Genomic DNA, 22,158 nt, shown 5'->3' on the forward strand with positions numbered 1-22,158 from the left:
TCATTAACCATTAGTAACACACCTCACCATGAAGACAACGTCATAGGTCGGTCATTAACCATTAGTAACACATCTCACCATGGAGACAACGTCATAGGTCAGTCATTAACCATTAGTAACACACCTCACCATGGAGACAACGTCATAGGTCGGTCATTAACCATTAGTAACACACCTCACCATGGAGACAACATCATAGGTCAGTCATTAACCCTTAGTAACACACCTCACCATGGAGACAACGTCATAGGTCAGTCATTAACCATTAGTAACACACCTCACCATGGAGACAACGTCATAGGTCAGTCATTAACCCTTAGTAACACACCTCACCATGGAGACAACCATGGAGTAACACATCTCACCATGGAGACAACGTCATAGGTCGGTCATTAACCATTAGTAACACACCTCACCATGGAGACAACGTCATAGGTCAGTCATTAACCATTAGTAACACACCTCACCATGGAGACAACGTCATAGGTCGGTCATTAACCATTAGTAACACATCTCACCATGGAGACAACGTCATAGGTCAGTCATTAACCATTAGTAACACATCTCACCATGGAGACGTCATAGGTCGGTCATTAACCATTAGTAACACACCTCACCATGGAGACAACGTCGTAGGTCAGTCATTAACCATTAGTAACACACCTCACCATGGAGACAACGTCATAGGTCAGTCATTAACCATTAGTAACACACCTCACCATGGAGACAACGTCATAGGTCAGTCATTAACCATTAGTAACACACCTCACCATGGAGACAACGTCATAGGTCGGTCATTAACCATTAGACACCTCACCATGGAGACAACGTCATAGGTCGGTCATTAACCATTAGTAACACACCTCACCATGGAGACAACGTCATAGGTCGGTCATTAACCATTAGTAACACACCTCACCATGGAGACAACGTCATAGGTCGGTCATTAACCATTAGTAACACATCTCACCACACGTCCTCACCATGGAGACAACGTCATAGGTCGGTCATTAACCATTAGTAACACACCTCACCATGGAGACAACGTTAGGTCGGTAGTAACACATCTCACCATGGGAGTCATTAACCATTAGTAACACATCTCACCATGGAGACAACGTCATAGGTCGGTCATTAACCATTAGTAACACATCTCACCATGGAGACAACGTCATAGGTGGAGACATCTCACCATGGAGACAACGTCATAGGTCGGTCATTAACCATTAGTAACACATCTCACCATGGAGACAACGTCATAGGTCGGTCATTAACCATTAGTAACACTCACCATGGAGACAACGTCAGGTGGAGTAACACATCTCACCATGGAGACAACGTCATAGGTCAGTCATTAACCATTAACACATCTCAACATTAGTAACACACCTCACCATGGAGACAACGTCGTAGGTCAGTCATTAACCATTTGTAACACACCTCACCATGGAGACAACGTCATAGGTCGGTCATTAACCATTAGTAACACACCTCACCATGGAGACAACGTCATAGGTCGGTCATTAACCATTAGTAACACACCTCACATGGAGACAACGTTAGGTCGGTCATTAACATTAGTAACACACCTCACCATGGAGACAACGTCATAGGTCGGTCATTAACCATTAGTAACACACCTCACCATGGAGACAACGTCATAGGTCGGTCATTAACCATTAGTAACATAGGTCGGTCATTAACCATTAGTAACACACCTCACCATGGAGACAACGTCATAGGTCGGTCATTAACCATTAGTAACACACCTCACCATGGAGTCATAGGTCGGTCATTAACATTAGTAACACACCTCACCATGGAGACAACGTCATAGGTCGGTCATTAACCATTAGTAACACACCTCACCATGGAGACAACGTCATAGGTCGGTCATTAACCATTAGTAACACACCTCACCATGGAGACAACGTCATAGGTCGGTCATTAACCATTAGTAACACACCTCACCATGGAGACAACGTCATAGGTCGGTAATTAACCATTAGTAACACATCTCACCATGGAGACAACGTCATAGGTCGGTCATTAACCATTAGTAACACACCTCACCATGGAGACAACGTCATAGGTCGGTCATTAACCATTAGTAACACACCTCACCACGGAGACAACGTCATAGGTCTGTCATTAACCATTAGTAACACACCTCACCATGGAGACAACGTCATAGGTCGGTCATTAACCATTAGTAACACATCTCACCATGGAGACAACGTCATAGGTCGGTCATTAACCATTAGTAACACACCTCAACATGGAGACAACGTCATAGGTCAGTCATTAACCATTAGTACCTCACCATACAACGTCACGGTCATTAATGGTAACACATCTCACCATGGAGACAACGTCATAGGTCGGTCATTAACCATTAGTAACACATCTCACCATGGAGACAACGTCATAGGTCAGTCATTAACCATTAGTAACACATCTCACCATGGAGACAACGTCATAGGTCGGTCATTAACCATTAGTAACACATCTCACCATGGAGACAACGTCATAGGTCGGTCATTAACCATTAGTAACACACCTCACCATGGAGACAACGTCATAGGTCGGTCATTAACCATTAGTAACACACCTCACCATGGAGACAACGTCATAGGTCGGTCATTAACCATTAGTAACACACCTCACCATGGAGACAACGTCATAGGTCGGTCATTAACCATTAGTAACACATCTCACCATGGAGACAACGTCATAGGTCGGTCATTAACCATTAGTAACACACCTCACCATGGAGACAACGTCATAGGTCGGTCATTAACCATTAGTAACACACCTCACCATGGAGACAACGTCATAGGTCGGTCATTAACCATTAGTAACACACCTCACCATGGAGACAACGTCATAGTTAAGCTGGATACCTGCTACTATTGACCCTTTAAAAATAATAAATATGTATAATTTTCCCTCTCAATTGTTGTATTTTGATCTGCTGTGTGAATCCCCCCTTCTTTCTCATGTTTTGTTGATGTGGTAATCACGTTGATGCTATCTCTTGTTTGATGTGGTAATCACGTTGATGCTATCTCTTGTTTGATGTGGAAATCAAGTTGATGCTATCTCTTGTTTGATGTGGAAATCACGTTGATGCTATCTCTTGTTTGATGTGGTAATCACGTTGATGCTATCTCTTGTTTGATGTCGTAATCACGTTGATGCTATCTCTTGTTTGATGTGGTAATCACATTGATGCTAGCTCTTGTTTGATGTGGTAATCACATTGATGCTATCTCTTGTTTGATGTGGTAATCACATTGATGCTATCTCTTGTTTGATGTGGTAATCCTGTTGATGCTAGCTCTTGTTTGATGTGGTAATCACGTTGATGCTATCTCTTGTTTGATGTGGTAATCACGTTGATGCTATCTCTTGTTTGATGCGGTAATCACGTTAATGCTATCTCTTGTTTGATGTGGTAATCACATTGATGCTAGCTCTTGTTTGATGTGGTAATCAAGTTGCTGCTATCTCTTGTTTGATGTGGTAATCACGTCGATGCTATCTCTTGTTTGATGTGGTAATCACGTTGCTGCTATCTTGTTTGATGTGGTAATCAAGTTGCTGCTATCTCTTGTTTGATGTGGTAATCACGTTGATGCTATCTCTTGTTTGATGTTTTAAACACGTTGATGCTAGCTCTTGTTTGATGTGGTAATTACGTTGATGCTATCTCTTGTTTGATGTGGTAATCACGTTGATACTATCTCTTGTTTGATGTGGAAATCACGTTGATGCTATCTCTTGTTTGATGTGGTAATCAAGTTGCTGCTATCTCTTGTTTGATGTGGTAATCACGTTGATGCTATCTCTTGTTTGATGTGGTAATCACGTTGATGCTATCTCTTGTTTGATGTGGTAATCACGTTGCTGCTATCTCGTTTGACTGACACTGGTAAAAACACCCAATCAAAAACACACTTTTTTCCCACAAGTTGTCCGTCAGTCCAACTTTCATGTGGTCAAAATGGTGTTTATTTCCTGTTCTCGCAGAGGTGTTCCCCAGAGACCTGAGGCAAAAGGAGAAGTTCCTCAAACACCTAACAGGTCAGACACTACTGCTTCTGTGTGTGTGTGTGTGTGTGTGTGTGTGTGTGTGTGTGTGTGTGTGTGTGTGTGTGTGTGTGGTCACCAGTGTAACTTCTGTCTGTGTCTCTGTGTGTCTCTCAGGTCCACTATACTTTAACCCAAAGTGTAGGAAACATTTCTATAGACTATACCACAACACCAGAGACTGTACCATCCCTGCCTGTGAGTATTAATGGCGGAAATATACACACACACACACGCACACACATACGCGCGCACACACACACACACACACACACACACACACACACACACACACACACACACACAGAAGCAGTAGTGTCTGACACCTAAGATAGTAAGGGGAAGCCAGATATGTATCTACAGCCAAGCGTATTGCCTCTATCATAGTCATTACACTCATATACTTATAGGGTTGCAAAAGAACTTTTTCTTGAAATCCTGGTTCCTGAAAAAAGCGGGAAATCCGGAATCCATCAACCAGGATTTCTGGAAAACTTGGGAATTTTTGAAAAGTTAGCATATTTTTACAACTCTAAGCTGATATCATCTTGTGACATGTCTTGTGTCTGACTAAACAGATATCAGAATGGCAACTATATACTGTAGCAGTCCAAGGTTTGGACACTCATTCAAACATTTGTATTGATTTAAAGAATGTTCTGCATTGTAGAATAACAGTGAAAGACAACAAAACTATGAAATAACACATATAGATTCACCTAGTAACCGAAAAAAGTGTTAAACAAATCAAAATGTATTTTAGATTTTTTAGATTTTTCAAAGTAGCCACCCTTTGCCTTGATGACAGCTTTGCACACTCTTGGCATTTTCTCAACCAGCTTCACCTGTAATGTTTTTACAACAGTTTGGAAGGAGTTCTCACATATGCTGAGCACTAGTTGTCTGCTTTTCCTTCACTCTGCGGTCCAACTCATTATAACCCATCTCAATTGGGTTGAGATTGGGGTGATTGTTGAGGCCAGGTCATCTGATGCAGCACTCCATCACTCTCCTTCTCGGTCAAATAGCCCTTACACAGTCTGGAGGTGTGTTTAGGGTCATTGTCCTGTTGAAAAATAAATGATAGTCCCACTTAGCGCAAACCAGATGGAATGGCTTATCACTGCAGAATGCTGTGGTAACCATACTGGTTAAGTGTGCCTTGAATTCTAAATAAATCACTAACAGTGTCACCAACAAAGCACCCCCACACCATGACACCTCTTCCTCCATGCTTCACGGTAGGAACGACACATGCAGAGATCATCCGTTCAACTACTCTGCGTCTCACATAGACACGGCGGTTGGAACCAAACATTTCAAATTTGGACTCATCAGACCAAAGGACAGATTTCCACCGGTCTAATGTCCATTGCTCAAGTCTTTTCTTCATATTAGTGTCCTTTAGTTGTAACGATCGTCGTTGGTGGAAGAAGGAGTAGACCAAAACGCAGCGTGGTAAGTGTTCATGTTGTAAATTTAATCAAAACTGAACACTAAACAAAATAACAATAAGGAATAACGAGAACGAAACAGTTCTGTCAGGTGAAGCAGACAAAACAGAAAACAACTACCCACAACTCAAGGGCGAAACCAGGCTGCCTAAGTATGGTTCTCAGTCAGAGACAACGATTGACAGCTGCCTCTGATTGGGAACCATACCAGGCCAAACACATAGAAATACAAACATAGAACAAAACAATAGAATGCCCACCCCAACTCACGCCGTGACCAACCTAAAATAGAGATATAAGAAAAGGAACTAAGGTCAGGACGTGACATTAGTAGTGGTTTCTTTGAAGCAATTTGACCATGAAGGCCTGATTCACGCAGTCTCCTCTGAACAGTTGATGTTGAGATGTGTCTGTTACTTGAACTCTGTGATGCATTTATTTGGGCTGAAATTTCATAGGCTGGTAACTCTAATCAGTTTATCCTCTGTAGCATGGGTAACTCAGGGTCTTCCATTCCTGTGGCGGTCCTCATGAGAGCCAGTTTCATCATAGCGCTTGATGGTTTTTGCGACTGCACTTGAAGAAACTTTAAAAGTTCTTGACATTTTCCATATTGACTGACCTTCATGTCTTAAAGAAATGATGGACTGTCGTTTCTCTTTGCTTATTTGAGCTGTGCTTGCCATAATATGGACTTGGTATTTTACCAAATAGGGCTGTCTTCTGTACGCCCCCCAACCCCCCCTACCTTGTCACAACACATCTGATTGTCTCAAACTCATTAAGAAGGAAATAAATTCCACAAATTAACTTTTAACAAGGCACACCTGTTAATTGAAATGTATTCCAGGTGACTACCTCATGAAACTGGTTGAGAGAATGCTAAGAATTCACAAAGCTGTCATCAAGGCAAAGGGTGGCTACTTTGAAGAATCTCAAATAGAACATATATTTTGATTAGTTTTGGTTACTACATGATTCCATAAGTGTTATTTCATAGTTTTTATGTCTTCACTATTATTTAATGTATAAAATACTAAAAAAAATTAAGAAAAGCCCTGGAATGAGTAGGTGTTTCCAAACTTTTGACTGGTATTGTATATACACTGTATATACTTTATGTTTTTCAAACATTAGGAACACCTTCCATGAACCCCCCCCCAACGCCCTCAAAACAGCTTCAACTTGTCGGGTCATGGACTCTACAAGGTGTCGAAAGCGTTCCACTGGGATGGTGGACCAGGTTGACTCCAATCAAATCAAACTTTATTTGTCACATGCGAAAAATACAACAGGTGTAGTAGACCTGACAGTGAAATACTTACTGACAAGTTCTTAATTAACCAACAATGCAGTCCAAGAAAGAGTTATGAAAATATTGACCAAATAAACTAAAGTAAAAAAATTTAAAAAGTAACACAATAAAATCATAATAACGAGGCTATATACAGGGGGTACAGAGTCAATGTGGAGGCTATATACAGGGGGTACAGAGTCAATGTGGAGGCTATATACAGGGGGTACAGAGTCAATGTGGAGGCTATATACAGGGGGTACAGAGTCAATGTGGAGGCTATATACAGGGGTACAGAGTCAATGTGGAGGCTATATACAGGGGGGTACAGAGTCAATGTGGAGGCTATATACAGGGGTACAGAGTCAATGTGGAGGCTATATACAGGGGGTACAGAGTCAATGTGGAGGCTATATACAGGGGGTACAGAGTCAATGTGGAGGCTATATACAGGGGGTACAGAGTCAATGTGGAGGCTATATACAGGGGGTACAGAGTCAATGTGGAGGCTATATACAGGGGGTACAGAGTCAATGTGGAGGCTATATACAGGGGGTACAGAGTCAATGTGGAGGCTATATACAGGGGTACAGAGTCAATGTGGAGGCTATATACAGGGGGTACAGAGTCAATGTGGAGGCTATATACAGGGGTACAGAGTCAATGTGGAGGCTATATACAGGGGGTACAGAGTCAATGTGGAGGCTATATACAGGGGGTACAGAGTCAATGTGGAGGCTATATACAGGGGGTACAGAGTCAATGTGGAGGCTATATACAGGGGGTACAGAGTCAATGTGGAGGCTATATACAGGGGGTACAGAGTCAATGTGCGGTGGTACAGGTTAGTCGAGGTCATTTGTACATGTAGGTAGGGGTGAAGTGACTATGAGTACATAATAATCAGCGAGTAGCAGCAGTGTAAAAGCATATGGGGAAGGGGAGGGGTGTCAATGTAAATAGTCTAGGTAGCCATTTTATTAATTGTTCAGGAGTCATATGGCTTAGGGGTAGAAGCTATTAAGGAGCCTTTTGGTCCTAGACTTGGGACTCCACTACTGCTTGCCGTGCGGTAGCAGAGAGAACAGTCTATGACACCTCCTAGTATAGATGTCCTGGATGGCAGGAATCTTGGCCCCAGTGATGTACTGGGTCATCCGCACTAGCCTCTGTAGTGCCTTACGGTCAGATGCCGAGCCAGTTGCCATACCAGGCGGTGATGCAATTGCTCAGGATGCTCTCGATGGTGCAGGTGTAAAACCTTTTGAGGATCCGGAGGCCCATGCCAAATCTTTTCAGTCTCCTGAGGGGGAAAAGGTGTTGTAGTGCCCTCTTCACGACTATCTTGGTGTGTTGGGACCATGATAGTTTGTTTATGATGTGGACACCAAGGAACTTGAAACTCTCAAATTGCTCCACTACAGCCCCGTCGATGTTATTGGGGGCCTGTTTGGACCCCCTTTTCCTGTAGGTCACGATCAGCTCCTTTGTCTTGCTCACATTGAGGGAGAGGTTGTTGTCCTGGCACCACACTGCCAGGTCTCTGTATAGGCTGTATCATCGTTAAAAGTAATCAGGCCTTCCACTGTTGTGTCGTCAACAAATTTAATGGTGGTGTTGGAGTCGTGTTTGGCCACACAGTCGTGGGTGAACAGGGAGTACAGGAAGGGACTAAGCACGCACCCCTGAGGGGTGCCAGTGTTGAGGATCAGCGTGACAGACGTGTTGTTGCCTACCCTCACCACCTCGGGGCGGCCCGTCAAGAAGTCCAGGATTCAGTTGCAGAGGGAGATATTTAGTCCCAGGGTCCTTAGCTTAGTGATGAGCTTTGTGGGCACTATGGTGTGGATCGCTGAGCTGTAGTCAAAGAACAGCATTCTGACATAGGTGTTCCTTTTGTCCAGGTGGGAAAGGGCAGTGTGGAGTGCGATTGAAATTGCGTCATCTGTGGATCTGTTGGGGCGGTATGCAAATTGGAGTGGGTCTAGGGTATCCGGGATTATGCTGTTGATGTGTGCCATGACCAGCCTATCAAAGCACTTCACGGCTACCGGAGTGAGTGCTACGGGGCGGTAATAATTTAGGTAGGTTACCTTCGCTTCCTTGGGCAGAAGGATTATGGCGGTCTGCTAGAAACATGAAGGTATTACAGACTCTGTCAGGATGAGTTTGAAAATGTAAATGAAGACACCTGTCAGTTGGTCCGTGCATACTTTAAGTACACGTCCTGGTAATCTGTCTGGCCCCGCAGTTTTGTGAATGTTGACCAGTTCAAAGGCCTTGCTCACATCGGCTACCGAGAGCATTATCATACAGTCATCTGGAACAGCTGGTGCTCTCATGCATGCTTCAGTGTTGCTTGCCTCGAAAAGTGCATAAAAGGCATTTAGCTCGTCTGGTAGGCTCTCGCCACTGGGCAGCTCATGGCTGGGTTTCCCTTTGTAGTCCATAATAGTTTTCAAGCCCACCACTTCTGACGAACATCAGAGCTGGTGTAGAAGGATTCGATCTTAATCCTGTATTTACACTTTGCCTGTTTGTGGTTCGTCTGAAGGCATAGTGGGATTTCTTATAAGCGTCTGGATTAATGTCCCGTTCCTTGAACGCGGCAGCTCTAACCTTTAGCTTGATGTGGATGTTGCCTGTAATCCATGGCTTCTGGTTAGGATATGTACGTACGTTCACTGTGGGGATGACGTTGTCGATGTACTTACTGATAAAGCCAATGACGGAGGGGGTACACTCCTCAATGACATTGGATGAATCCCGGAACATATTCCAGTCTGTGCTAGCAAAACAGTCCAGTAGCGTAGCATCCGTGTCATCTGACCACTTCTGTATTGAGCGAGTCACCGGTACTTCCTGCTTTAGTTTTGGCTTGTAATCAGGAATCAGGAGGATAGAACTCTGGTCAGATTTGCCAAATGGAGAGGGAGAGCTTTGTACGTGTCTCTGTGTGTGGAGTAAAGGTGGTCTAGAGTTTTTTCTCCCCTCTGTTTGCACATGTGACATGCTGGTAGAAATGAGGTAAAAAGGATTCAAGTTTTCCTTCATTAAAGTCCCTGTTTGCCTGCATTAAAGTCCCTGGCCAGTAGGAGTGCTGCTTCTAGATGAGCATTTTCCTGTTTGCTTGTGGCCTTATACAGCTCGTTGAGTGCGGTCTTAGTGCCAGCATCGGTTAGTGGTGGTAAATAAACAACTACGAAAAATATAGATGAAAACTCTCTTGGTAGATAGTGTGGTCTACAGTTTATCTTTAATATTAGACATCACGCACCAGCTGCTATTGACAAATAGACACGCTCCTCGTTTTAGCAGATAATAGTCCGTAGCAGATGTCTCTGTCCTGCCGATGCATAATCCCGGTAGTTTTATATTATCCGTGTTGTCGTTCAGCCACGACTCGGTGAAACATAAGATATTACAGTTTTTAATGTCCCGTTGGTAGAATAGTCTTGATCGTATATCATCCATTTTGTTTTCCAATGACGTTGGCCAATAGAACGGATGGTAGTAGAGGTGTACTCACTCGCCTAAGAATTTTCCGAAGGAAGCCCAATCTCCGCCCCCTTTTTCTCCATCTTCTCTTCACGCAAATGACGGGGATTTGGGCCCGTTCCCGAAAAAGCAGTATATCCTTCGCGTCGGCCTCGTTAAAGTAAAACAATCTTTATCCAGTTCGAGGTGAGTAATCGCTGTGATGATGTCCAGAAAGTTATTTTTTGGTCGTAAAAGACAGTAGCAGCAACATTATGTACAAAATACGTTTTAAAAAATAATTAAAAATTACAAACGCGCAAAAACAAATAACAAAATAGCACAGTTGGTTAGAAGCATGTATAACATCAGCATGTATAACATCAGCATGTATAACAGCAGCATGTATAACATCAGCATGTATAACAGCAGCATGTATAACATCATGTATAACATCAGCATGTATAACATCAGCATGTATAACATCAGCATGTATAACAGCAGCATGTATAACAGCAGCATGTATAACATCAGCATATATAACATCAGCATGTATAACATCATGTATAACAGCAGCATGTATAACATCAGCATATATAACAGCAGCATGTATAACAGCAGCATGTATAACAGCAGCATGTATAACAGCAGCATGTATAACAGCAGCATGTATAACATCAGCATGTATAACATCATGTATAACATCAGCATGTATAACATCAGCATGTATAACAGCAGCATGTATAACATCAGCATGTATAACATCATGTATAACATCAGCATGTATAACATCAGCATGTATAACAGCAGCATGTATAACAGCAGCATGTATAACAGCAGCATGTATAACATCATGTATAACATCAGCATGTATAACATCATGTATAACATCAGCATGTATAACATCATGTATAACATCAGCATGTATAACATCAGCATGTATAACATCAGCATGTATAACATCATATATAACATCAGCATGTATAACATCATGTATAACATCAGCATGTATAACATCATGTATAACATCAGCATGTATAACATCATGTATAACATCAGCATGTATAACATCAGCATGTATAACATCATGTATAACATCAGCATGTATAACATCATCATGTATAACATCAGCATGTATAACAGCATCATGTATCAGCACATCAGCATGTATAACATCATGTATATCAGCATGTATAACATCAGCATGTATAACATCATGTATAAACAGCATGTATAACAGCATGTATAACATCAGCATGTATAACATCAGCATGTATAACATCAGCATGTATAACATCAGCATGTATAACATCATGTATAACATCAGCATGTATAACATCAGCATGTATAACAGCAGCATGTATAACATCAGCATGTATAACATCAGCATGTATAACATCAGCATGTATAACATCAGCATGTATAACAGCAGCATGTATAACATCAGCATGTATAACATCATGTATAACATCAGCATGTATAACATCATATATAACATCAGCATGTATAACAGCAGCATGTATAACATCAGCATGTATAACATCAGCATGTATAACATCATGTATAACATCAGCATGTATAACATCATGTATAACATCAGCATGTATAACATCAGCATGTATAACATCAGCATGTATAACATCAGCATGTATAACATCAGCATGTATAACATCAGCATGTATAACATCAGCATGTATAACATCATGTATAACATCAGCATGTATAACATCAGCATGTATAACATCATCATGTATAACATCAGCATGTATAACATCATCATGTATAACATCAGCATGTATAACATCAGCATGTATAACATCAGCATGTATAACATCAGCATGTATAACATCAGCATGTATAACATCATCATGTATAACATCAGCATGTATAACATCAGCATGTATAACATCATGTATAACATCAGCATGTATAACATCATCATGTATAACATCAGCATGTATAACATGTATCAGCATGTATAACATCATGTATAACATCATGTATAACATCATGTATAACATCAGCATGTATAACATCAGCATGTATAACATCAGCATGTATAACATCAGCATATATAACATCAGCATGTATAACATCATGTATAACATCATCATGTATAACATCATATATAACATCAGCATATATAACATCAGCATATATAACATCATCATGTATAACATCAGCATGTATAATAACATCAGCATGTATAACATCAGCATGTATAACATCATATATAACATCAGCATATAACATCAGCATGTATAACATCAGCATATATAACATCATGTATGTATAACATCAGCATGTATAACATCAGCATATATAACATCAGCATATATAACATCAGCATATATAACATCAGCATGTATAACATCAGCATGTATAACATCAGCATATATAACATCAGCATATATAACATCAGCATGTATAACATCAGCATGTATAACATCAGCATGTATAACATCATGTATAACATCAGCATGTATAACATCAGCATGTATAACATCAGCATGTATAACATCAGCATGTATAACATCAGCATGTATAACATCATGTATAACATCAGCATGTATAACATCATGTATAACATCAGCATGTATAACATCATGTATAACATCAGCATGTATAACATCAGCATGTATAACATCAGCATGTATAACATCAGCATGTATAACATCAGCATGTATAACATCAGCAGCATGTATAACAACATCATCAGCATGTATAACATCATGTATAACATCAGCATGTATAACAGCAGCATGTATAACATCAGCATGTATAACAGCAGCATGTATAACATCAGCATGTATAACAGCAGCATGTATAAACAGCATGTATAACATCAGCATGTATAACATCAGCATGTATAACATCAGCATATATAACATCAGCATGTATAACATCAGCATGTATAACATCAGCATGTATAACATCAGCATGTATAAGAGCAGCATGTATAACAGCAGCATGTATAACAGCAGCCATCCCCTCCAGCATCATTTGCTTCCAACAGTTGTGTCAACTTGGCTGTGTATTCTTGTATTCTTTGGGTGTTCGTCCATTTTTGAAACACACGGGAAAACGATTGAAAATCCCAGCAGTGTTGCAGTTCTTGACACAAACCGGTGCGCCTGGCACCTACTACCATACACCTGGCACCTACTACCATACACCTGGCACCTACTACCAGACCTCGTTCAAAGGGGACATACGTCTTTTGTCTTGACCATCTGAATGGCACACATACACCATACATGTTTAAATTGTCATTGATCATAGCCTGGATTCACCTGGTCAGTCCACGTCAGGGAAAGAGCAGGCGTTCCTAATGTTTTGTACACTCAGTTTACATGTCATTATTCTAAATTATAACAACGTTGCATTCCAGCAATAACGACTTACTCTAACAATGTGTGAGTTACTCAAAACATTGTTGTTTGTAGACTGACCTGTGGTGTGTGTTGTTTTTCAGACTATAAGAGGTGTGCCCGTCTTCTCACCAGACTGGCCGGCAGTCAGAGGTGTACAGAGAGGTAGAATACCCTGGTAAGACTATGGATGATGTGTACAGAGAGGTAGAATACGCTGGTAAGACTATGGATGATGTGTACAGACAGAGAGGTAGAATACCCTGGTAAGACTATGGATGAGGTGTACAGAGAGGTAGAATACCCTGGTAAGACTATGGGTGAGGTGTACAGAGAGGTAGAATACCCTGGTAAGACTATGGATGAGGTGTACAGAGAGGTAGAATACCCTGGTAAGACTATGGATGATCACCTCACTTTCTCTATCTCTTCCTCTCTCCCCCTTCTTCTCTCTTTCCCTCTCTCTTCCCTCTTCTCTTCCCCCTCTCCTTCCCTCCCTCTCTCCCCTCTCTTTCCTTCTTTTCCCCTCCTCTCTCTCCCCCTCCTTCTCTCTCTCCCCTCTCTTCCCTCCTTCTCTCCCTCCTTCTCTCTCCCCTCCTTCTCTCTTCCCCTTCTTCTCTCTTCCCCTCCTTCTCTCTCCCCTCCTTCTTCTCCCCCTCTTCTCTCTTCCCCTCCTCTCTCTCTTCTTCTCCTCCTTCTCTCTTCCCCCTCCTTCTCTCTTCCCCTTCTTCTCCTTCCCTCCTCTCTCTTCCCCTCTTCTCTCTTCCCCCTCTTCTCTCCCTCTCTCTGCCTCTTCTCTCTTCCCCTCCTTCTCTTCTCCCCTCCTTCTCTCTTCCCCTCCTTCTCTCTTCCCCCTTCTTCTCTCTTCCCTTCTTCTCTCTTCCCCTCCTTCTCTCTCTCCCTTCCCCTCTTCTCTCTCCCTTCTTCTCCTTCCCCTTCTTCTCTCTTCCCCTCCTTTCTTCTCTTCTCTCTTCCCCTCTTCTCTCTTCCTTCTTCTCTCTTCCCCTCCTTCTCTCTTTCCTTCCTTCTTCTCTCTTCCCCTCCTTCTCTCTTCCCCTCCTTCTCTCTTCCCCTTCTTCTCTCTTCTTCCCTTCTTCTCTCTTCCCCTTCCTTCTCCCTTCTTCCCTTCTTCTTCTCTCTCCCCCCTTCTTCTTCTCTTCTCCTTCTTCTCTCTTCCCCTCCTTCTCTCTTCTCCTTCCCCTTCTCTCTCTCCCCTCCTTCTCTCTTCCCCTCCTCCTTCTCTTCCCCTCCTTCTCTCTTCCCCTTCTTCTCTCTTCCCCTTCTTCTCTCTTCCCCTCCTTCTCACTTCCCCTTCTTCTCTCTTCCCCTTCTTCTCTCTTTCCCTTCTTCTTCTTCCCTCTTCCCCTCCTTCTTCTCTCTTCCCCTCCTTCTCTCTTCCCCTTCTTCTCTCTTCCCCTTCTTCTCTCTTTGCCTTCTTCTCTCTTCCCCTCCTTCTTCTCTTCTTTCCCTTCTTCTCTCTTCCCCTCCTTCTCTCTTCCTCCTTCTCTCTCCCCTCCTTCTCTCTTCCTCTTCTTCTCTCTTCCTCCTTCTCTCTTCCCCTCCTTCTCTCTTCCCTTCTTCTCTCTTCCCCTTCTTCTCTCTTTCCTTCTTCTCTCTTCCCCTCCTTCTCTCTTCTCCTTCTTCTCTCTTCCCCTTCTTCTCTCTTTCCCTTCTTCCTCTTCCCCTCCTTCTCTTCTCTCTTCTCTTCCCCTTCCTCTTCTTCCTCTTCTCTCCCCTCCTTCTCTCTTCCCCTCTTCTCTCTTCCCCTCCTTCTTCTCTCTCTCTTCCTTCTTCTCTCCCCTTCTTCTCTCTTCCCCTCCTCTCTTCCCCTTCTCTTCTCTTCCTTCTCTCTTCCCCTTCTTCTCTCTTCCCCTCCTTCTCTCTCCCTCCTTCTCTCTTTCCCTTCTTCTCTCTTCCCCTCCTTCTCTCTTCCCCTTCTTCTCTCTTTTCCCCTTCTTCTCTCTTCCCTTCTTCTCTCTTTCCCTCTCTCTTCCCCTCCTTCTCTCCCCCTCCTTCTCTCTTCCCCTCCTTCTCTCTTCCCCTCCTTCTCTCTTCCCCTTCTTCTCTCTTCCCTTCTTCTCTCTTTCCCTTCTCTCTCCCCCTCCTTCTCTCTTCCCCTTCTTCTCTCTTCCCCTCCTTCTCTCTTCCCCTTCTTCTCTCTTCCCCTTCTTCTCTCTTCCTTCCTTCTCTCTTCCCCTTTCTTCTCTCTTCCCTTCTTCTCTCTTCCCCTCCTTCTCTCTTCCCTCCTTCTCTCTTCCCCTTCTTCTCTCTTCCCCTCCTTCTCTCTTCCCCTCCTTCTCTCTTCCCCTCCTTCTCTCTTCCTTCTTCTCTCTTCCCCTTCTTCTCTCTTTCCCTTCTTCTCTCTTCCCCTTCTTCTCTCTTCCCCTCATTCTCTCTTCTCCTTCTTCTCTCTTCCCCTTCTTCTCTCTTTCCTTCTTCTCTCTTCCCCTCCTTCTCTCTTCCCTTCTTCTCTCTTCCCCTCCTTCTCTCTTTCCCTTCTTCTCTCTTCCCCTCCTTCTCTCTTCCCCTTCTTCTCTCTTTCCCTTCTTCTCTCTTCCCCTTCTTCTCTCTTTCCCTCTCTCTTCCCTCCTTCTCTCCCACCCTCCTTCTCTCTTCCCTCCTTCTCTCTTCCCCTCCTTCTCTCTTCCCTTCTTCTCTCTTTCCCTTCTTCTCTCTCCCCCTCCTTCTCTCTTCCCCTTCTTCTCTCTTTCCCTCCTTCTCTCTTCCCCTTCTTCTCTCTTCCCCTTCTTCTCTCCCACCCTTCCTTCTCTCTTCCCCTTTCTTCTCTCTTCCCCTTCTTCTCTCTTCCCCTCCTTCTCTCTTCCCCTTCTTCTCTCTCCCCCTCCTTCTCTATTTCCCTTCTTCTCTCTTCCCCTCCTTCTCTCTCCTTCTCCCCCTCCTTCTCTCTTCCCCTCCTTCTCTCTTCCCCTTCTTCTCTCTTTCCCTTCTTCTCTCTTCCCCTCCTTCTCTCTTCCCCTTCTTTTTTCTCTCTTCCCTTCTTCTCTCTTCCCCCTTCTTCTCTCTTCCCTCCTTCTCTCTTCCTCTTCTTCTCTCTTCCCCTTCTTCTCTCTTCCCCTTCTTCTCTCTTCCCCCTTCTTCTCTCTTCCCCTTCTCTCTCCCCCTCCTTCTCTCTTCCCTTTCTTCTCTCTTCCCTCCTTCTCTCTTCCCCTTCTTCTCTCTCCCCCTCCTTCTCTCTTTCCCTCCTTCTCTTCTCCTCCTTCTCTCTTCCCCTCCTTCTCTCTTCCCCTTCTTCTCTCTTCCCCTTCTTCTCTCTTCCCCTCCTTCTCACTTCCCCTTCTTCTCTCTTCCCCTTCTTCTCTCTTTGCCTTCTTCTCTCTTCCCCTCCTTCTCTCTTCTCCTTCTTCTCTCTTCCCCTCCTTCTCTCTTCCCCTCCTTCTCTCTCCCCCTCCTTCTCTCTTCCCCTTCTTCTCTCTTCCCCTCCTTCTCTCTTCCCCTCCTTCTCACTTCCCCTTCTTCTCTCTTCCCCTTCTTCTCTCTTTCCCTTCTTCTCTCTTCCCCTCCTTCTCTCTTCTCCTTCTTCTCTCTTCCCCTTCTTCTCTCTTTCCCTTCTTCTCTCTTCCCCTCCTTCTCTCTTCCCCTTCTTCTCTCTTCCCCTCCTTCTCTCTTCCCCTCCTTCTCTCTTCCCCTCCTCTCTTCCCCTTCTTCTCTCTTCTCCTTCTTCTCTCTTCCCCTTCTTCTCTCTCCCCCTCCTCTCTTCCCCTTCTTCTCTCTTCCCTCCTTCTCTCTTCCCCTTCTTCTCTCTTCCCCTCCTTCTCTCTCCCCTCCTTCTCTCTTTCCCTTCTTCTCTCTTCCCCTCCTTCTCTCTTCCCCTTCTTCTCTCTTTCCCTTCTTCTCTCTTCCCCTTCTTCTCTCTTTCCCTCTCTCTTCCCCTCCTTCTCTCCCCCTCCTTCTCTCTTCCCCTCCTTCTCTCTTCCCCTCCTTCTCTCTTCCCCTTCTTCTCTCTTCCCTTCTTCTCTCTTTCCCTTCTCTCTCCCCCTCCTTCTCTCTTCCCCTTCTTCTCTCTTCCCCTCCTTCTCTCTTCCCCTTCTTCTCTCTTCCCCTTCTTCTCTCTCCCCTTCCTTCTCTCTTCCCCTTTCTTCTCTCTTCCCCTTCTTCTCTCTTCCCCTCCTTCTCTCTTCCCCTCCTTCTCTCTTCCCCTTCTTCTCTCTTCCCCTCCTTCTCTCTTCCCCTCCTTCTCTCTTCCCCTCCTTCTCTCTTCCCCTTCTTCTCTCTTCCCCTTCTTCTCTCTTTCCCTTCTTCTCTCTTCCCCTTCTTCTCTCTTCCCCTCATTCTCTCTTCTCCTTCTTCTCTCTTCCCCTTCTTCTCTCTTTCCCTTCTTCTCTCTTCCCCTCCTTCTCTCTTCCCCTTCTTCTCTCTTCCCCTCCTTCTCTCTTTCCCTTCTTCTCTCTTCCCCTCCTTCTCTCTTCCCCTTCTTCTCTCTTTCCCTTCTTCTCTCTTCCCCTTCTTCTCTCTTTCCCTCTCTCTTCCCCTCCTTCTCTCCCACCCTCCTTCTCTCTTCCCCTCCTTCTCTCTTCCCCTCCTTCTCTCTTCCCCTTCTTCTCTCTTTCCCTTCTTCTCTCTCCCCCTCCTTCTCTCTTCCCCTTCTTCTCTCTTTCCCTCCTTCTCTCTTCCCCTTCTTCTCTCTTCCCCTTCTTCTCTCCCACCCCTTCCTTCTCTCTTCCCCTTTCTTCTCTCTTCCCCTTCTTCTCTCTTCCCCTCCTTCTCTCTTCCCCTTCTTCTCTCTCCCCCTCCTTCTCTATTTCCCTTCTTCTCTCTTCCCCTCCTTCTCTCTCCTTCTCCCCCTCCTTCTCTCTTCCCCTCCTTCTCTCTTCCCCTTCTTCTCTCTTTCCCTTCTTCTCTCTTCCCCTCCTTCTCTCTTCCCCTTCTTTTTTCTCTCTTCCCCTTCTTCTCTCTTCCCCTTCTTCTCTCTTCCCCTCCTTCTCTCTTCCTCTTCTTCTCTCTTCCCCTTCTTCTCTCTTCCCCTTCTTCTCTCTTCCTTCTTCTCTCTTCCCCTTCTTCTCTCTCCCCCTCCTTCTCTCTTCCCCTTTCTTCTCTCTTCCCCTCCTTCTCTCTTCCCCTTCTTCTCTCTCCCCCTCCTTCTCTCTTTCCCTTCTTCTCTCTTCCCTCCTTCTCTCTCCCCCTCCTTCTCTCTTCCCCTCCTTCTCTCTTCCCATTCTTCTCTCTTTCCCTTCTTCTCTCTTCCCTTCTTCTCTCTTCCCCTTCTTCTCTCTTCCCCTTCTTCTCTCTTCCCCTCCTCCTCTCTTCCTCTTCTTCTCTCTTCCCCTTCTTCTCTCTCCTCCTCCTTCTCTCTTCCCCTTTCTTCTCTATTCCCCTTCTTCTCTCTTCCCCTCCTTCTCTCTTCCCCTTCTTCTCTCTCCCCCTCCTTCTCTCTTTCCCTTCTTCTCTCTTCCCCTCCTTCTCTCTCCCCCTCCTTCTCTCTTCCCCTCCTTCTCTCTTCCCCTTCTTCTCTCTTCCCCTCCTTCTCTCTTTCCCTTTATCTCTTCCTCTCTCTCTCTCTCTCTCTTCCTCTCTCCCTCCCTCCTTCTCTCTTTCCCTCTATCGCTTCCTCTCTCTCTCTCCCTCCTTCTCTCTTTCCCTCTATGCTTCCTCTCTCTCTCTCCCTCCTTCTCTCTCTCTCCCCCTCCTTCTCTCTCTCTCTCTCTCTCTCTCCCTCTCTCTCTCTTCCTCTCTCTCCCTCCTTCTCTCTTTCCCTCTATCGCTTCCTCTCTCTCTCTCTCTCCTTCTCTCTTTCCCTCTGTGTCCTCTCTCTCTCTCCCTCCTTCTCTCTCTCTCTCCCTCTCTCTCTCTCTTCCTCTCTCTCTCTCTCCTTCCTCTCTTTCCCTCTATCGCTTCCTCTCTCTCTCTCCCTCCTTCTCTCTCACCCTCCTTCTCTCTTTCCCTCTAACTCTTCTTCTCTCTCTCTCCCCTCCTCTCTTTCACTCTCTCTCTCCCTCCTTCCCTCTATCTCTTCCTCTTTCTCTCTCCCTTCTTGTCTCTTTCCCTCTCTCTCCTTCCTTCTCTCTTTCTCTCTCTCTCTCCCTCCTTCTCTCTTTCCCTCTATGCTTCCTCTCTCTCTCTCCCTCCTTCTCTCTCTCTCCCCCTCCTCTCTCTCTCTCTCTCTCTCTCTCTCTCCCTCTCTCTCTCTTCCTCTCTCTCCCTCCTTCTCTCTTTCCCTCTATCGCTTCCTCTCTCTCTCTCTCTCCTTCTCTCTTTCCCTCTGTGTCCTCTCTCTCTCTCCCTCCTTCTCTCTCTCTCTCCCTCCTTCTCTCTTCTCTCTCTCTCTCTCTCTCTCTTCCTCTCTCTCTCTCTCCTTCCTCTCTTTCCCTCTATCGCTTCCTCTCTCTCTCTCCCTCCTTCTCTCTCACCCTCCTTCTCTCTTTCCCTCTAACTCTTCTTCTCTCTCTCTCCCCTCCTCTCTTTCACTCTCTCTCTCCCTCCTTCCCTCTATCTCTTCCTCTTTCTCTCTCCCTTCTTGTCTCTTTCCCTCTCTCTCCTTCCTTCTCTCTTTCCCTCTCTCTCTCCCTCCTTCTGTCTTCCTCTCTCTCTTCCTCCTTCCCGCTATCTGTTCCTCTCTCTCTCTCTCTCACTCTCCCTCCTTCTCTCTTTCTAATGTTTCCTCTCTCCTTTCTTCCTTCCCTCTCTCTCTCTACCTTGACACCTCTTTCTCCCAGTGTTTAAGGGGTAGAGCGTATATAATGAGTATCTTTATAGCAGATAAATAAGCATGCGTTTCCTCCCGCTAGTAAAAGTGAATTATAGCTAGGCTGCTGTGTTCACTGTCTGACGGTGTGTGTTTGTGCGTGCTGTAGGGCTGAGCTCCATAGCAGTATAATTCAGTCGTTGAATTCAATAACAAATAGTTGGTAGGTCTGTGAATTCCAGTGTCATTTTGCAGCAGTTGATTTAGTGGTGGAGTCGTCAAATCAAAAGAATTCCAGAAAGACATTAAAATGGAGAAAACAAAATGTTTTTTTTTATTGTAGATATGACCCATGTGAAACTGTGGGAAAAAAATCGTATATATATATATATTACAGTCAAATATATCATCAGACTGTCATCACTGTTACTCTTTCTCTCTCGCTCCCGCCTGCCCTCTCTCTCTCTCAACCCCCACCTCTCTCTCTCTCGCTCTCAACCCCCACCTCTCTCTCTCTATCTGTCTCTCTCTCTCTCTCTCTCTCTCTCTCTCTCAACCCCCACCTCTCTCTCTCAACCCCCACCTCTCTCTCTCTCTCTCTCTCTCTCTCTCTCTCTCTCAACCCCCACCTCTCTCTCTCTCTCTCTCTATCTCTCTCTCTCTCACCCCTCTCTGTCTCTCTCCAACTCTCACCCCTCTCTCTCTCTCACCCCTCTCTCTCCAACTCTCACCCCCCTCTCTCTCTCTCACCCCTCTCTCTCTCTCTCTCTCTCTCTCTCTCTCTCTCTCTCTCTCTCTCTCTCTCCCCTCTCTGTCTCTCTCTCTCCACCCTCTCTGTCTCTCTCTTTCTCCCCCTCTCCCCCTCCCCCCCCCCTCTCTCTCTCTCCCCCCTCTCTCTCTCTCTCTCTCCCCCATCTCTGTCTCTCCAGATATATCATTAGTCTGCCATGTCTCTCAGGCACTTTCTCTAGGAAGAAATTCCACATGCAGTGAAGTACAAAGTTCACTAAATGTCTCTCTCTCTGTCTCTCTCTGTCTCTCTGTATCTCTCTCTCTCTCTATGTCTCTCTCTCTCTCTATGTCTCTCTGTCTCTCTCTGTCTCTCTCTCTCTCGCTCTCTCTGTCTCTCTCTGTCTCTCTCTCTCTCTGAACAGAGCCCATGAAAGAGAGAAGTGCCTTGGAAGATGAACAGAGAGACTGCTAGTAGTATCAATGTATCATGGGGAATGTTAGTTATGTTAGGACATTCATAGAAGCTCACACATACTCTACTCTACTTTACTCAACTCTACATTCGGACAATCTCCGAGTTCAGCTGCCAAAAACCCTGACGACACGTGGATGCTGTTTTACACTTGGATTATATCATGACACTATGCGGGAGTGCTCCTGTGTTCATTGACATGCCTTCATCATGGGTTAGAACAAACACATTTGGTTGGAGTTTGGTTGGTGGTCTCTGAGCTGTGGTTGTAGACAGAAAGAAAGACTGACAGACAGACAGACACACGGACAGACAGACGGAGAGACAGACAGACGGAGAGACAGACAGACACACGGAGACAGACAGACGACAGAGAGACAGACAGACAGACAGACAGACAGACAGACAGACAGACAGACAGACACACGGAGAGACAGACAGACACGGAGAGACAGACAGACACACGGAGAGACAGAGACATGGAGAGACAGACAGACACACGGAGAGACAGACAAACAGACACACGGAGAGACAAACAGACACACAGACAGACACACGGACAGACACACAGAGAGACAGACAAACACACAGACAGACACACGGAGAGACAGACTGACACACGGATT

General features: G+C 44.8%; 1 protein-coding gene across 1 annotated transcript in view; it reads left to right on the top strand.

Annotated features, from left to right (window-relative positions):
• Positions 1-21,895, top strand: part of LOC135561924 (ALK and LTK ligand 2b-like) — a 39,013-nt gene extending 17,118 nt beyond the window's left edge. Inside the window, exons 3-6 of the mRNA XM_065004362.1 lie at positions 4,033-4,086; positions 4,210-4,290; positions 13,793-13,866; positions 21,483-21,895. Of these exons, the coding sequence (XP_064860434.1) occupies positions 4,033-4,086; positions 4,210-4,290; positions 13,793-13,857 (200 nt within the window). The 3' untranslated portion in view covers positions 13,858-13,866; positions 21,483-21,895. The remainder of the gene's footprint in view (positions 1-4,032; positions 4,087-4,209; positions 4,291-13,792; positions 13,867-21,482) is intronic.
• Positions 21,896-22,158: the final 263 nt, after the last annotated feature.

Source organism: Oncorhynchus nerka, linkage group LG18 (genome assembly GCF_034236695.1).
Source record: "Oncorhynchus nerka isolate Pitt River linkage group LG18, Oner_Uvic_2.0, whole genome shotgun sequence".
In the NCBI taxonomy this organism is placed as follows: domain Eukaryota; kingdom Metazoa; phylum Chordata; class Actinopteri; order Salmoniformes; family Salmonidae; genus Oncorhynchus; species Oncorhynchus nerka.